This window comes from Mustelus asterias, chromosome 16, assembly GCF_964213995.1.
Source record: "Mustelus asterias chromosome 16, sMusAst1.hap1.1, whole genome shotgun sequence".
Classification (NCBI taxonomy): domain Eukaryota; kingdom Metazoa; phylum Chordata; class Chondrichthyes; order Carcharhiniformes; family Triakidae; genus Mustelus; species Mustelus asterias.
This window is the reverse complement of record NC_135816.1, coordinates 89541622-89556407: the sequence shown is the minus strand read 5'-3', so window position 1 is coordinate 89556407 and position 14786 is coordinate 89541622. Positions and strand designations below refer to the sequence as shown.

The 14786-nt window shown below is 44.9% G+C and overlaps 1 protein-coding gene and 1 long non-coding RNA gene across 3 annotated transcripts in view; one reads left to right on the top strand and one right to left on the bottom strand.

Annotated features, from left to right (window-relative positions):
• The window catches only part of LOC144505282 (uncharacterized), a 445368-nt gene that overhangs the window by 199928 nt on the left and 230654 nt on the right, over positions 1-14786 (top strand). The window lies entirely within an intron of this gene.
• The window catches only part of LOC144505280 (NACHT, LRR and PYD domains-containing protein 3-like), a 108609-nt gene continuing 101686 nt past the window's right edge, over positions 7864-14786 (bottom strand). For both annotated transcript variants that reach the window (XM_078231351.1, XM_078231350.1), the window contains exon 12: positions 7864-14122. In XM_078231351.1, coding sequence (XP_078087477.1) covers positions 14035-14122 — 88 coding nt within the window. In that variant the 3' untranslated portion in view covers positions 7864-14034. The remainder of the gene's footprint in view (positions 14123-14786) is intronic.

The window sequence follows — 14786 nt, the reverse complement described above, 5'->3', positions numbered from 1 at the left end:
CATATTTATAGAACGCCTTAGGGTTCTCCTTAATCTTACCTGCCAAGGCCTTCTCGTGACCCCTTCTGGCTCTCCTAATTTCCTGCTTAAGTCCCTTCCTACAAACCGTATACTCATCTAGATCCTTATCATCACCTAGCTCTCTGAACCTTTTGTACGCTTTCCTTTTGTCCAAAGATGTGCGGGTTAGGTTGATTGGCCAGGTTAAAAATTGCCCCTTAGAGTCCTGAGATGCGTAGGTTAGAGGGATTAGCAAGTAAATATGTGGGGGTAGGGCTTGGGTGGGATTGTGGTCGGTGCAGACTCGATGGGCCGAATGGCCTCCTTCTGCACTTTAGGGTTTCTATGATTCTATGATTCTTTTCTTTTTGACTCGGTTCAGTGCAGCTTTCGTGCACCACAGTTCCCGTAACCTACCAAAATCTCCCTGTCTCATCGGAACGTTGTCATGCAGAACTCCAGACAAACATTCCTTGAAAATCTGCCACCTTACTTCGGTACATTTCCTTGAGAATACCTCCTTCTAACTTATGCCTCTAATCTCCTGCCTGATGGCTTCGTATTTCCCCTTACTGCAGATTAACACTTTCCTAGCTTGCCTGATCCTATCTCTTTCCAATGCTAGCATAAAGGAGATAGAGTTATGATCACGATCCCCAAGATGCTCCCCCACTGAGAGATTCGACACCTGTCCAGGCTCATTAGCCAGTACCAGATCGAGTATACCCTCTCCTCTTGTAGGCTTATCCACATGCTGTGTCAGGAAACCCTCCTGAACACACTTAACAAACTCCTCCCCATCTAAACCCCTTACCCTAGGGATATTCCAGTCGGTTTGGAAAATTGAAGTCTCCCATCACGACAACCCTGTTATTACTACATCTCTCCAGGATCTGTTTCCCTATCTGCTCCTCAACGTCCCTGTTACTATTGGGCGGCCTGTAGAAAACACCGAGCAAAGTTATCAACCCCTCCCCATTCCGAACTTCCACCCACAGAGACTCCGTAGACAATCCCTCCACGGCTTCCAACTTCTCTACAGCTGTGACACTATCCCTGATCAGCAGTGCCACTCCACCCACCCCCCCCCCCCTTCTTTTGCCTCCCTTTCTGTCCTTTCTGAAACCCGGCACCTGAAGTATCCAGTCCTGTCCCTGTCCCCAAGTCTCCGTAATGGCCACCACATCACACTTCCAAGAATCGATCCACACTCTAAGCTCATCCAACTATGACATTTCCCAGCAGAGTTTCACAGTGTTCTCAACCTTCTTCTAAAGCAATAAACTTGTTCACGCTCAGAAGCAAAAAGTACCCGTAATTTAAGCCGTCAAAAATAGATGAATTTCTTGGGCGCTTACCTGCGTTGTAAATCGCGATGCAACTTCCGATTCAAGCAACAGCCTTCGGCGAAAAAATCTGTGCCGATCCCAGCGTGACGCAGAAGGACTCTAGCCCGCCCCCTTATGCTGCGGCCAGACTGGGAACGCTCTTTGAGGGCCAGCTTTCAAACAGCAGTTTTGTATTGAAGACAGAGAGATTATATTATAAAGGTAATGTTGGAGTTTTAGTTGTTTATTCATATTCTTTTTAAGCAGTTAATTATTTTGTTATTGGTCCATTTAAAGTGTATTTTTATTATAGAAGATCAGGATTATTTAATATGTATAAATGAACAAATGTCTGCTGCCTGTACTTGCTGCAGCTTGGAGGAAAATGATGTACAAATAAATAGGCGTAAATACTCACCTATAAGTGGGTAAGAAAGCGAAGTTAGTGCTTTCAGCTCAGCACCTCAATCCTTACAGCTCAACCAGAGGATTGAACTTGGTGCATTTTTCCTGCTGAGGTTGCTACATAATAACAGTAAGGTGTGTGGTTGGGCGGTGTGGATTTGATGTGTGGGGGTTCTGAGGGATTTGGGGATCTATTCAAACTAGGCTATACCCACATCTATCTTTCTGGCCTGTTATGTTTTGAAATGAATATTTGTGTACCAATGGCAAAAATAAAATGAGATATGTTAATATAAAAGAGGAGAATGGGATTCTAATTGAACCCAATTCTCATTTGGATCCTTGCAGTATTGGTGTGAGCTACGGTGGAGTCTGGCCTGTGTGACTGGGGCCTTTTTCTGTCAGTGAGCGCCTGTGAGTGGTGTTAGCTTTTTAGAATCCAACAATGCAGTAATGTTGCTCTCTCTCTCTGGGCAATGGATGCATCCTGGACAACATCACAGCATAAATTTAAGCTGAAAGGCTATATTACAGATTACAGTTATACACTTGGGAGAGGCGTAACATTACAGTGGGGGGGGGGGGGGGGGAGGGGAGAAATGAAGGTGAGTGCAGGCCCTCACAAAGTGCAAGTTCTTCAGTGTATAATGTTCTATTGAATAAGCTGGAATTTGCAAATGTTTACGGTAAGCGACTTGTTTCTTTCAGCACGTTCAAATGGATTAAAGGGAGTGGAGGTTTGCCAGATTTTGATCCACGGTTTTCTTGTTCAGACCCATGGTCAGAGTTTTATGTTCCAGCCACAACAGTGTCTGGTGGGGGGCGGGGGGGAGAGCAATTTTGAGGGGGACGGGCAGGGCCTTGGACAGGAGACCTGCCCATCCCCTATGAAGGACCCAAATACCCAAGTGGCGCCTTTTCCCACCCAGCTTCAATTTTAGGCGAGCAGGCGCTGGATGGGTAAGGAAGTCAAATAGAAAAGGTCTTCTCCCTCATACTCAGGTGGGAAGTGGAGGAGGAGCCTACTTATTCTGAAGGAATCTTCAAGGTTTGGGACACCCTCAGGGAGCTGAGAGCTCAATAATTTCTCTGGTAAGAAAACGCCACTCTGCCTCTTTTTAGGAAACTCTAACGCTGTGACAACTGGGCACAATACACTGAGTGCATACGTTATTTCTTCCATACGAACAACATTAAAGGAGACAAAAAGTGATGTTGCTAACAGCATATAGGGCCCCAACTTTGTGAGATAAGAAGTCTGACCTACCTGGTTGCCCCTGACTCCAAAACATTTAATGCCCTGTTAGACCGGGTTTAAAAACCACTATGAAATGAAGCCCTGGTAATTCTCCAGCAATACTGTTTCAACATGGCTAGGAGAACCCCTGAGGAACCTGTCACTGAGTTCTGGTTCGGTTGCAGAAACTAGCTGAACACTTGTGAATTTGGACTGCCTCTGAAATGAAATGTTAGAGGACATAGAAACATAGAGAAACTACAGCAAAAAACAGGCCCTTCGGCCCCACAAGTTGTGCCGAACATATCCCTACCTTTTAGGCCTACCTATAACCCTCCATCCTATTAAGTCCCATGTACTCATCCAGGAGTCTCTTAAAAGACCCGAGTGAGTTTGCCTCCACCACCACTGACGGCAGCCGATTCCACTCGCCCACCACCCTCTGAGTGAAAAACTTACCCTTGACATCTCCTCTGTACCTACACCCAGCACCTTAAACCTGTGTCCTCTCGTAGCAGCCATTTCCACCCTGGGAAAAAACCTCTGAGAGTCCACCCGATCTATGCCTCTCAACATCTTATATACCTCTATTAGGTCTCCTCTCATCCTACATCTCTCCAAGGAGAAAAGACCGAGCTGCCTCAGCCTATCCTCATAAGGCATGCCACTCAATCCAGGCAACATCCTTGTAAATCTCCTCTGCACCCTTTCAATCTTTTCCACATCCTTCCTGTAATGAGGCGACCGGAACTGAGCACAGTACTCCAAGTGGGGTCTGACGAGGGTCTTATATAGCTGCATCATTATCCCCGGACTCCTAAACTCAATCCCTCGATTGATAAAGGCCAGCACACCATACGCCTTCTTAACCACCTCCTCCACCTGTGGGGCCGATTTTAGAGTCCTATGGACCCGGACCCCAAGGTCCTTCTGATCCTCCACAGTACTAAGAGTCTTTCCCTTTATATTGTACTCCTTCATCCCATTTGACCTGCCAAAATGGACCACTACGCATTTATCTGGGTTGAACTCCATCTGCCACTTCTCCGCCCAGTCTTGCATCCTATATATGTCCCTCTGTAACTTCTGACATCCCTCCAGACTATCCACAACCCCACCAACCTTCATGTCATCGGCAAACTTACCAACCCATCCCTCCACTTCCTCATCCGGGTCATTTATGAAAATGACAAACAGCAAGGGTCCCAGAACAGATCCCTGGGGCACACCACTGGTGATCAACCTCCATTTAGAAAAAGACCCATCTATACCCACTCTCTGCCTCCGTTGGGTAAGCCAGTTCTGGATCCACAGGGCAACAGCCCCTTGGATCCCATGCCCTCTCACTTTTTCTGGAAGCCTTGCATGGGGGACCTTATCGAGCGCCTTGCTAAAATCCATATAAACCACATCTACCGCTTTCCCTTCGTCAATGTGTTTAGTCACATTTTCGAAGAACTCCACCAGGCTCGTCAGGCACGATCTGCCTTTGACAAAGCCATGCTGAGTATTCTTGAGCATACTAAACCGCTCTAAATGCTCATAAATCTTGTCCCTCAGGATCCTCTCCATCAGCTTACCAACCACTGAGGTTAGACTCACTGGTCGGTAATTTCCTGGGCTATCCCTATTCCTCTTCTTGAAAATAGGAACCACATCCGCAATCCTCCAATCCTCCAGAACCTCTCCCGTCTCCATCGACGATGCAAAGATCATCGCCAGAGGGTCTGCAATCTCTTCCCTCGCCTCCCACAGTAACCTGGGGTATATCCCATCTGGACCCGGCGACTTATCTGTCTTGATGCCATTCAAAGATTCCAGCACAACCTCTTTGTTAAAGTCCACATACTCAATCTTTTCAGTCCACCGCAAGTCCGCAGTACATCCACCCAGGTCCTTCTCCTCTGTGAAAACTGAGGCAAAATACTCATTAAGCACCTCTGCCATTTCTACTGGTTCCGTACAGACTTTCCCACCTTCACCTTTTATTGGCCCTATTCCTTCACGTCTCATCTTTTTACTCTTCACATATTTATAGAACGCCTTAGGGTTTTCCTTAATCCTACCTGCCAAGGCCTTCTCGTGACCCCTTCTGGCTCTCCTAATTTCCTTCTTCAGTCCCTTCCTACACGCCGTATACTCATCTAGATCCCTATCTCTGCCAAGCTCTCTGAACCTTTTGTATGCTTTCCTTTTCTTCTGGACTAGGTCCCGCACAGCTTTCGTACACCACGGTTCCTTTAACCTACCAATTCCTCCCTGTCTGCTCGGAACGTCGTCCTGTAGAACTCTAGACAGACATTCCTTGAAAAACTGCCACCTCTCTTCAGTACATTTCCCCGAGAATACCTCCTTCCAATTTACTCCTCTAATTTGCTGCCTTATGTCTTCATATTTCCCCTTACTCCATATAAACGCTTTCCGAGCTTGTCTGATCCTCTCTTTTTCCAATGTAAGCATAAAGGAGATAGAGTTATGATCGCAATCCCCAAGATGCTCTCCCACTGAGAGATCTGACACCTGTCCAGGTTCATTGGTCAGTATCAGATCAAGTACAGCCTCTCCTCTTGTAGGCTTGTCCACATGCTGTGTTAGGAAACCCTCCTGAACACACCTAACGAACTCCTCCCCATCCAATCCCTTTACCCTCGGGATATTCCAATCTATGTTTGGGAAATTAAAGTCTCCCATCACAACAACTCTGCTGTTATTGCAACTCTCCAGGATCTGTTTCCCTATCTGCTCCTCCACCTCTCTGTTACTATTGGGTGGCCTATGTCCACATGCTGTGTTAGGAAACCCTCCTGAACACACCTAACAAACTCCTCCCCATCCAATCCCTTTACCCTCGGGATATTCCAATCTATGTTTGGGAAATTAAAGTCTCCCATCACAACAACTCTGCTGTTATTGCAACTCTCCAGGATCTGTTTCCCTATCTGCTCCTCCACCTCTCTGTTACTATTGGGCGGCCTATAGAAAACTCCCAGCAAAGTGATCGACCCCTTCCCACTCCGAACTTCCACCCACAGAGACTCTGTAGACAATCCCTCCACAGCATACACCTTCTCTACAGCTGTGACACTATCCCTGATCAGCAGTGACACTCCACCCCCTCTCTTGCCTCCCTCCCTGTCCTTCCTGAAACATCTGAATCCCGGCACCTGGAGTATCCAGTCCTGTCCCTGAGACATCCAAGTCTCCGTAATGCCCACCACATCACACTTCTAGGCATCGATCCACGCAGTGAGCTCATCCCCTTTATTCACTATACTCCTGGCATTAAAGTAAACACATCTCAATCCTTTGGTCTGAGCTCTCCCCTTCTCTATCCCCCGTTCATCCTCCCTCTTGCACTGTCTATAACCCTCCTCTGTTTACTAGCTAACTTCCTTGCTCCCAGTCACCTCGTCTCAATCCCTTCCCCCCAACCTATCTAGTTTAAACTCTCCCCAGTAGCCTTAGCCAACCTTCCCGCCAGGATATTGGTCCCCCTGGGATTCAAGTGCCACCCGTTTTTTGTGCACAGGTCACACCTGCCCCTAAAGAGATCCCAATGGTCCAGGAACCTGAATTCCTGCCCCCTGCACCAGTCCCTCAGCGACACATTCATCCTCCACCGGATGAATGTTGGTATGTGGCATAAATGACCTAACCATACAAAAGAAGCTGTTGGCAGAACCCAATTTGAACTAAAAAAAGCTGTTGAGATAGTCTTGTTTGTTGAGAATGTGGAAAAAGGGGCTCAGAAACTACAAGGCTTCAGGCAGCAATGTCTTCCAATTCAGAGAAGGATTCTCATGCAACCACTCCTCAATGCAGAGTGCTTGTGTCAGTGGGTATTAAAGGGTCTATTCAATATAGTCACTATTAGACAGTCAAGGAATGGCAGTGCCAACACACAGTATTGAAGAACACACTCTGGAAATATGAAGTTGCCAGTGGATGGATTACTGCACGCACTTGTCATAGGACACAGTGATGGCAATGTTTCTGGAACAGGCAAAATGCTGCTGCCGAGGAAGAAAGCCGAGGCTGGTATGTGAGCGTAGCATTGCAGGTATCTCCTCTTCCAGAGACAGGGACACTACAATTGAATCATATTGCAACAACAAAAGGTGACCCAATAATGATAGAATTACTAGTAAATTTGGATCCCTGGAAGATGGAGTCTCTGTTATTGGAGAACAGGCCTATAAGCACCTCAAATGGTCATCCAACTCCTGAGGTTGGAAGATACGAAGGCCAGGATAGTCACCTACATGGGGGGAACATTTAAAAACAAAAGGTACCACAGTGGCCTCAGTGACCTATGGACTATGGCTCTTCTCCCACTAAATGTTGTATTGGGATATAGACCAATCCTTATAGGGAAAGATTGGCTCAAGCATATTCGACTCAACTAATTGGAGATCTTCAGGCAAGGTGTGCGGGACTGTACAAGGTTATTAGTCAATATCCTGGAGCTTTTCAGAAGGGCCTGGAGAAAATAGAGCGAGCCAAGGTCTAAATCTATGTTGACCCCAACACTGCACCTAGGTACTTCAGAGACAGGTTAATCCCTTACTCCATGCTGGAGAAGGTGGAAACCATTTAGGGTGCCTTAAAAGCTTGGTTATAATGTTAGGACACCAGACCAGAACCCCCAGTTATATGTGGAAACCTGACTAGTCTCTTCTTTTTGGCAAAAATATGAGGAAAGGATTCTTCGTTCCAGGATTGATTCCACTGACAAAATAGGGATCTTTTATATTAAAACAAACTTTATTCTTAATTTAACAGTAACAAAGGAAACAGTTTAACTATTAACAATACTTAGTAATGGAAGGAAACAACTTAATTGCTAACTTGTCTCTGTTCCAACTCCAAATAAGCAACATTCATTCATTGGTCAAAGTCACTTTTAACAAACACAGGCATCCTTGCTATACTATATGTCTTTAAGCCTCCATTGAAAGAGCCCGAGTTTTCAAAGCAGCTTGCAAAAAACCTCCTGATTTCAATAGAACCCAACTAATTTAAAACATTCCTGCAACAAGCCTATTCCTCCTATTAACCAAATTGTAACATGACCCTGTCACGCAACTCCCCAGTGAACCTCCTTTTCATGAACATAGTCCATTAGATCTACCTAAGTAACACAATGCATGGCTGAAATGAGTAATTATTTTGCTGGTGCAACACTTTAGCTGAATGTTTTCTAGGCACACCTACTGCCTGTAGAATAAATCTGAAATTTTAAACATTCTCCTGAAACATACAAAAAAATTGTCTACTATTATCTCAATAATAAGGCCTGTGGAATTTGCAGATTGGACTGCACCTGTAGTCCTTATTCTTAAGCCCGACAAATCAAATTGTCTTTGTCATGTCTATAAATAAAATCTCCAAACTTGATAGGTACCCTATCTCCCCCAAGTTGGACAAGAGCGTGTCCCCAGCTTGAACTGAACGAGTCCTCCTGGAAATATGTGACAATCAACATGGTTAAGGGACTCTACGAGTGTTTCAGTTTGCCCTTCGGGGTATCCTCAGTGTGTGCCATCTTCCAAAGGGCTATGAGAACATCCTTCAAGGACTACCGAAAGTAGCAGCGTACTTAGATGAAGCCTTGGTCACGGGAGCTTCAGAACACAAACACCTGACCAAACTAGAAGTCGTCCGACCGTGATTTTACAGGGCAGGAGTTCACTTGAAGAGGGAGAAATGCATTTTCCAGGTAGCCAAAGTAATTTATTTGGGTTACCAAGCAGATGACAAGGAGTTACATCCAGTAGCGGATAAAGTAAAGGCCATCAAGGAGGTATCAACCCCAAAAAACAGCACTAAAGTCCTTCCTGGGGATAGTCAATTATTATGGAAAATTCATCCTCAAATTAGCTTCCATGCTAGCCCCCTTGCTATAAAAATACCACAGATGATCTTTGGAATCTCCACAGGCAGAGGTTTTTCAAAGGGTAAATGTCAATTACTGTCATCCAACTTAATGGCCCATTTTCACCCAAAGAAAGAACTTATTTTAAGATGTGATGCTTCCCCGTACAGGGATAGTGCAGTGCTGTCACATTGCTGGAAGGATGGTATGGAGAAGCCCATCGTGTTTGCCTCCAGGGCCCTTTTGGATGCAGGGCAACAATACTCTCAAAGTAAGAAGGAAGAGTTGGCAGTCATATTTGGTGTGGAGAAATTCCATCAATACATGTACTGTGCACGTTCTTTTTATAGTTACTGGCTATAAACCCTTACTGGCCCTCTTCAAAGAGGACAAAGCAATTCCCCCCATTTCCTCCACTCAAACACAATGTTTGCCCTGTTATTGGTAGGCTATGAGTATATTCTTGAACAGCATCCTGGGACCAGGATAGCTAATGAGGACATAGCGTTGTCTCCTGTTGCCCACAAGCCTGGCTCCTTTACCAGCAGTAGAAGAGATTGTGATGACCCTGAACCTTTTGCAGAATTTGCCAGTGACAGCAAGGCAGATTAAAGCCTGGACCCAAAAAGACCCAACATTATCCAAAAGTAGGCACATGATTTTACACGGGGATTCCAAGGATGAATCTCTGAATAAACAAAACCGTATCTCACTAAGAAATCTGAACTTAAGGATTGAGGATGGGTTTATTTTTTGCGGATTCAAAGTAATTGTTCTGTCCTGAGGATGACATCCAATATTAACTGAACTACATAATAGTCACCGGGGAGTATCAAAAATTAAGATGCTAGCCAGGAGTTATGTCTGATGGCCTGCTCTTGATTCCGACATTACGAGCTTGGTAAAGCAATGTGACCTGTGCCAGGAAGATCAAAAAACTCCCACCCTCAGCCTCTCTACACCCATAAGAGTGACCTCGCAGGCCATGGTGCATGTAGATGTGGACTTTGCAGGTCCCTTTATGGATTCCATGTTTTTAATCATGGCAGATGCACACTCCAAGTGGTTGAGGTGCACCACATGAGCTCCATGATTACTCGAGAAATTGTGGCAAAGCTTCAGCACACTAATAACACACAGACACATACAAACAATGCGCTCCATTCTGTACTACGAAATTTGGATGTCATTTCTGATTATCAGAATTGGAAGCCACACTTAAGCACAGGGATTTTAAAGGAACTTATGTCTGTCGAATTCTGAGAGTTTCCCCTGATGTGAGTGTGTGTTAGAGTGAGCCAGCTTGAGGAGTGTATATGGGGTAGAATCGGACCCTGTTTTAGTTGGTGATGTGAATTTTAGACAAATCCTCTTTAGGTGACAGGTGTTTGATTAATACTATGGGTAATGTCTGTACACTCCTGTCTGGGAGGATTGCTAGCTGATGGGGAGGGTGGGGGGTGGGGGGTGGAGTCTATACAGACCTGAGTTCCTTCAACCCATCATGCCGCAATGTAATAATTCACCTGACTCTTCCAAGATTGATCTCATGTTCTGGGAAAGATCATGAGTCCTTTTCAAATGCTTTATTATTTTGGTTGCTTAAACATTTGATGTAAGCTGAAAAAAAAATTCTCTCCCCACGCTAATAATTTTTATAGGCATGTAAAGAGAAAAGATTGACAAAAATGAATGTAGGCCCTTTACAGTCAGAAATGGGATAATTCATAATGGGGAACAAAGAAATGGCTGAGGAACTGAATTTGTACTTTGCTTCTGTCTTCACAAAGGAAGACATGAATAATGTACCAGAAGTTGGCAGAGATACAAGTTTTAGTGAGGAGTTGAAGGAAATCAGTATTAGTAGAGAAATGGTTTTGGGGAAATTGATGGGATTGAAGGTGGATAAATTTCCAGGGCCTGATGATCTTCATCCCCGAGTACTTAAGGAAGTGTCCCTGGATATAGTAGATCCTTTGGTGGTCATTTCCAAAATTCTTTGGATTGTGGACTGGTTCCTACAGATTGGAGGGCAGCTCTTCAAAAAGGGAGGTCAAGAGAAAGCAGGGAACTATAGACCAGTGAGTCTAATGTCAGTACTGGGGCAGTTGCTAGAGTCCTTTATCAAGGATTTCATAGTTCAGCATTTGGAAAACATAATCAGAAAAAGTCAGCATGGATTTACAGAAGGGAAATCATGCTTGACGAATCTATTTGAATTATTTAAGGACGTACCTAGCAGTGTTGACCAAGGTGAACTGGTTGATGTGGTTTATTTAGCCTTCCAGCAGACTTTTGACAAGGTCTCACATAGCAGACTGCGTAAAGTTAAAGCGCATGGGATTGTGGGTAGTGTCTTGAGATGGATAGAATGTTGGTTAGCAGATAGGAAACAAAGTGTTGGCATCAATTGCTTTTTTTATGGTCGACAGGGGAAATTGTTTGTTAGTGGGGTACCGCAGGGATCTGTGCTCGGACCCCAACTGTTCACATTATATATTAATGATTTGGAAGAGGGAACTAAATGTGTTCTCTCCAAATTTGCAGATATACAAAGGAGGGTAAACTGTGAGGAGGATGAAGAGATGCTTCAGCTTGATTTGGACAGCTTGAGTGGGAATATGCATGGCAGATGCAGCATAATGTGGAATAATGAGGTTATCCACTTAGATAACAAAAATTGGAAAGTAGATTATTATTTGAATAGGTGTAAATTGAGGGAGGTGAAAACTCAGCAGGCAGTAAAAAAGGCAAATATTTGAGATTAGGAATGGGATGTTTTACTGCAATTGCACGGGGCATTGGTGAGGCCACATTTGGAGTATTATCTGCAATTTTGGTGTCCTTATCTGAAGAAGACTGTCCTTGTCAGAGAGGGAGTACAGCAAAGGCTTACCAGACTGATTCCTGGGATAGCAGGTTTGTCATATGAGGAGAGACTAAGTCAACTAGGATCGTATTAATTGGAGTTTAGAAGAATGAGAGGGGATCTCATAGAAACTTATAAGATTCTAACAGGATTAGACAGGGTAGATTCAGAAAGAATGTTCCCGATGAAGGGTGAGTCCAGGATTAGTGGTTATAGTTTGAGGATAAGGGGTAAACCTTTTAGGACTGAGGCGAGGAGAAATTTCTTCACCCAGAGAGTGGTGAATCTGTGGAATTAACTACCACAGAAAGTAGTTGAGGCCAAAACGTTGCGTGATTTCAAGAAGAAATTAGATATAGGGGCTAAACGGATCAAAGAATATCGGGAAAGACTGGATCAAGATATTGATTTTTTTTAATGTCTGATGAATGCAGTGAAACTTCACCATTTATTATACCGGAGTAGGGAGAGAATAAATAAACTGCAAACAATGGGGAGTGTAAAATAAAGCAGGAAATAATGTAATGTACAGCAGCTCTATCAGGAAAATAGTATCAATGTAACAGTTACATCATAAGGAACCTGACCCAAAAATTCAAGCTATCTTCCCTCTGTTTAAATACTGATGATCTTGCTTTGTGCTTAGACCACAATCCATGCGTTAGGCCCACAGTGGTTCAGATTGCAGGTCCCTACATGGATCCTATCCATTCATTGCAGTGTAGATTACACTGTATCACTCAACTTCCACAGCTTATTACTCTGAGTGGTCAAGTGAATTCAGCAGGTCAACTAATTTGGCAGGTCAACAGGGCAATGTGCAGCAGGGTGCAGGTGCGATCGCCATGTTTGTAGGGGGCAGCAGGAGTGTCTACCTTTGTGACGTATGGGACCTGAACCCACTGCAGTCCATGTCGCTTGACCGTGGTAAATTTCCCCTTAATGTCCCAAGATGTGGAGATAAGGGGGCTTAGCTAAGATAAATATTTGAGGATAGGGTGGGCAATAAGGGCCTGGGTAAAGTACTCTGTCAGAGAGTCGGTATGGACGTGATGGTTTGAATGGCCTCCTTCTGCACTGTACAGATTCCATGATGATAGATGTCATCCTCAAATTGAGGGACTGTTGACGATGAAGACAAGCAAAGTATAACCGGGAGTTAGTGTGGATATCCTTGTCTGGAGATTCTGTTAAAATCCTGGTTTATTTGTCCAAATATAAAATCCCTCTCCTCTGTTTCTGCTCCCAAATCCCCTCTCACACTCCTCCTCTTACAGAGGACAGAGTCTGTGGAGCCCCAGACCGGGTGGCAGCTTCCCTTCCCTGAATGACATTAGTGAATCAGTTGGGTTTTTATGACAATCTAGCAGTTTTCATAGTCACTCTTTCCTAGTGCTGGCCCTACAAAATACCAGATTCATTCAGTTCAATTTCACAACCTGCCTTTGTGTTTTTGTTCTCTGTCACTCACTTTTTTTCTGTTTTAAATCAATCTTATAGGGTCTTAAAAGGGGGAGTTTTGTATTAGGAAAACTGGAAACCAGGATGATAGGGAGTGGGACAGCTTGATCTTGGTTTCAGATAAAGCTCGGCACAGCATCGTGGGCCGAAGGGCCTGTTCTGTGCTGTACTGTTCTATGTTCTAACTCCTTTGTTTGACACACTTCAGTCCCAAGCATCAGTCCAGCTGTATAGAAACTCAGCCTTCAGTATGGAAATGACAGTAATGTCAATAAGACAGTCTGCTTAAAAATCATTGATACTTTCTGCCTAATTCCCCAGAAACACAATCTACTGGAACCTGCAGGATATTCTCCCTGGATCACCCCATGCAGTGGCTGTTTGTCCCTAATGGGTAGTGGGATCTATCCCAGCTGAACAGACCCAGTCCCAATCCTAAACCCCCACAGGTTCACTTTCCGGCAGGGTCGCTGGGCACGGATACTGAGCAGAGACCCTGGTTACTTTACCCCTGAACCCAGGAATACTGAGTGTTATTGTCAGTGTCCCATGGTAGCCCAGACTGATCCCCAGCCTGGCTCCTTTCTGTGTACTCATTTGCCCAGTTCCCCATTGGGGAGCATTGGGCCGCGGATATCCTGCAGAAGCAGCGCTGTGGGGCCGGGCGGCCGAGTCATGTGACCCTGTTGCTGGGCATCTGACGTCACAACGGGAGATGACACTCATTCAGCTCGAGCTGGAAACTGGGAAACGGCCAATAGGATTTCAACCTGGAGCATGGCCACTTAAAGGGGAAGGACAGGAAACCAGACACAAATGTTCATAGAATGAGAGCAGCAAAGATGATAAACTGAAATGTTCACACTGTCACTCCCAGTCCCCTTCTGGTTCCCTCCAGCGACTTCAGCTGATTTTTTCCATTTGAACTGAACTGATTATTTCCCAGGCTGAAAGAGATCAAAGATTAAACAGAATGTCAATAGATTGAACAACAGTGTTAATAACAGGAGGCTGGAGTTAATGGTACAAATCTTCTGCTCACTGATAATCAGAGACCAGACATATGACCTAAGATTTGTTTTGGGATTCTGTGGATGTCCTGACACTTGGACCGACACAGAAATTTCCCTAGAGATTCAAATTTCCGTTAGGAAATTCCTTTGCTGTCCAGGACCCTCAGCTATCTCCTTGACCAATTCTAACCAAACTCCAAACTTGACTATGCCCCAACCCGACTACCCTGTGACCTGACTATGTTGCTAAGCCATCCCAAATAACTCCTGACCTGACCCACTATCCACTAAAATCCCTCCACACGATTCAAAACCTATCACACCCCCCATGACCACTCTCTCCCAGGCTATCTCCCAACTGCCCTTCCCTGACCCAACATGACTGCTTCCCCGGCTGACTAATCATATGTACCCACCTCATCCATCAACCTGTTCACGCCCCCAAAAACTAACATTAACTAAAAGGCTGGACCTTTAACCTTACTATATTGCAGTCAGTGCTGTGAATAGGGCGTCCACTCTGTCTTCTCTGACGGAGCTCCCCGAGGTCATTGCACTTAAGATCCGGAAGAAACTTGTAGCAGTTTCATGTCAGGAG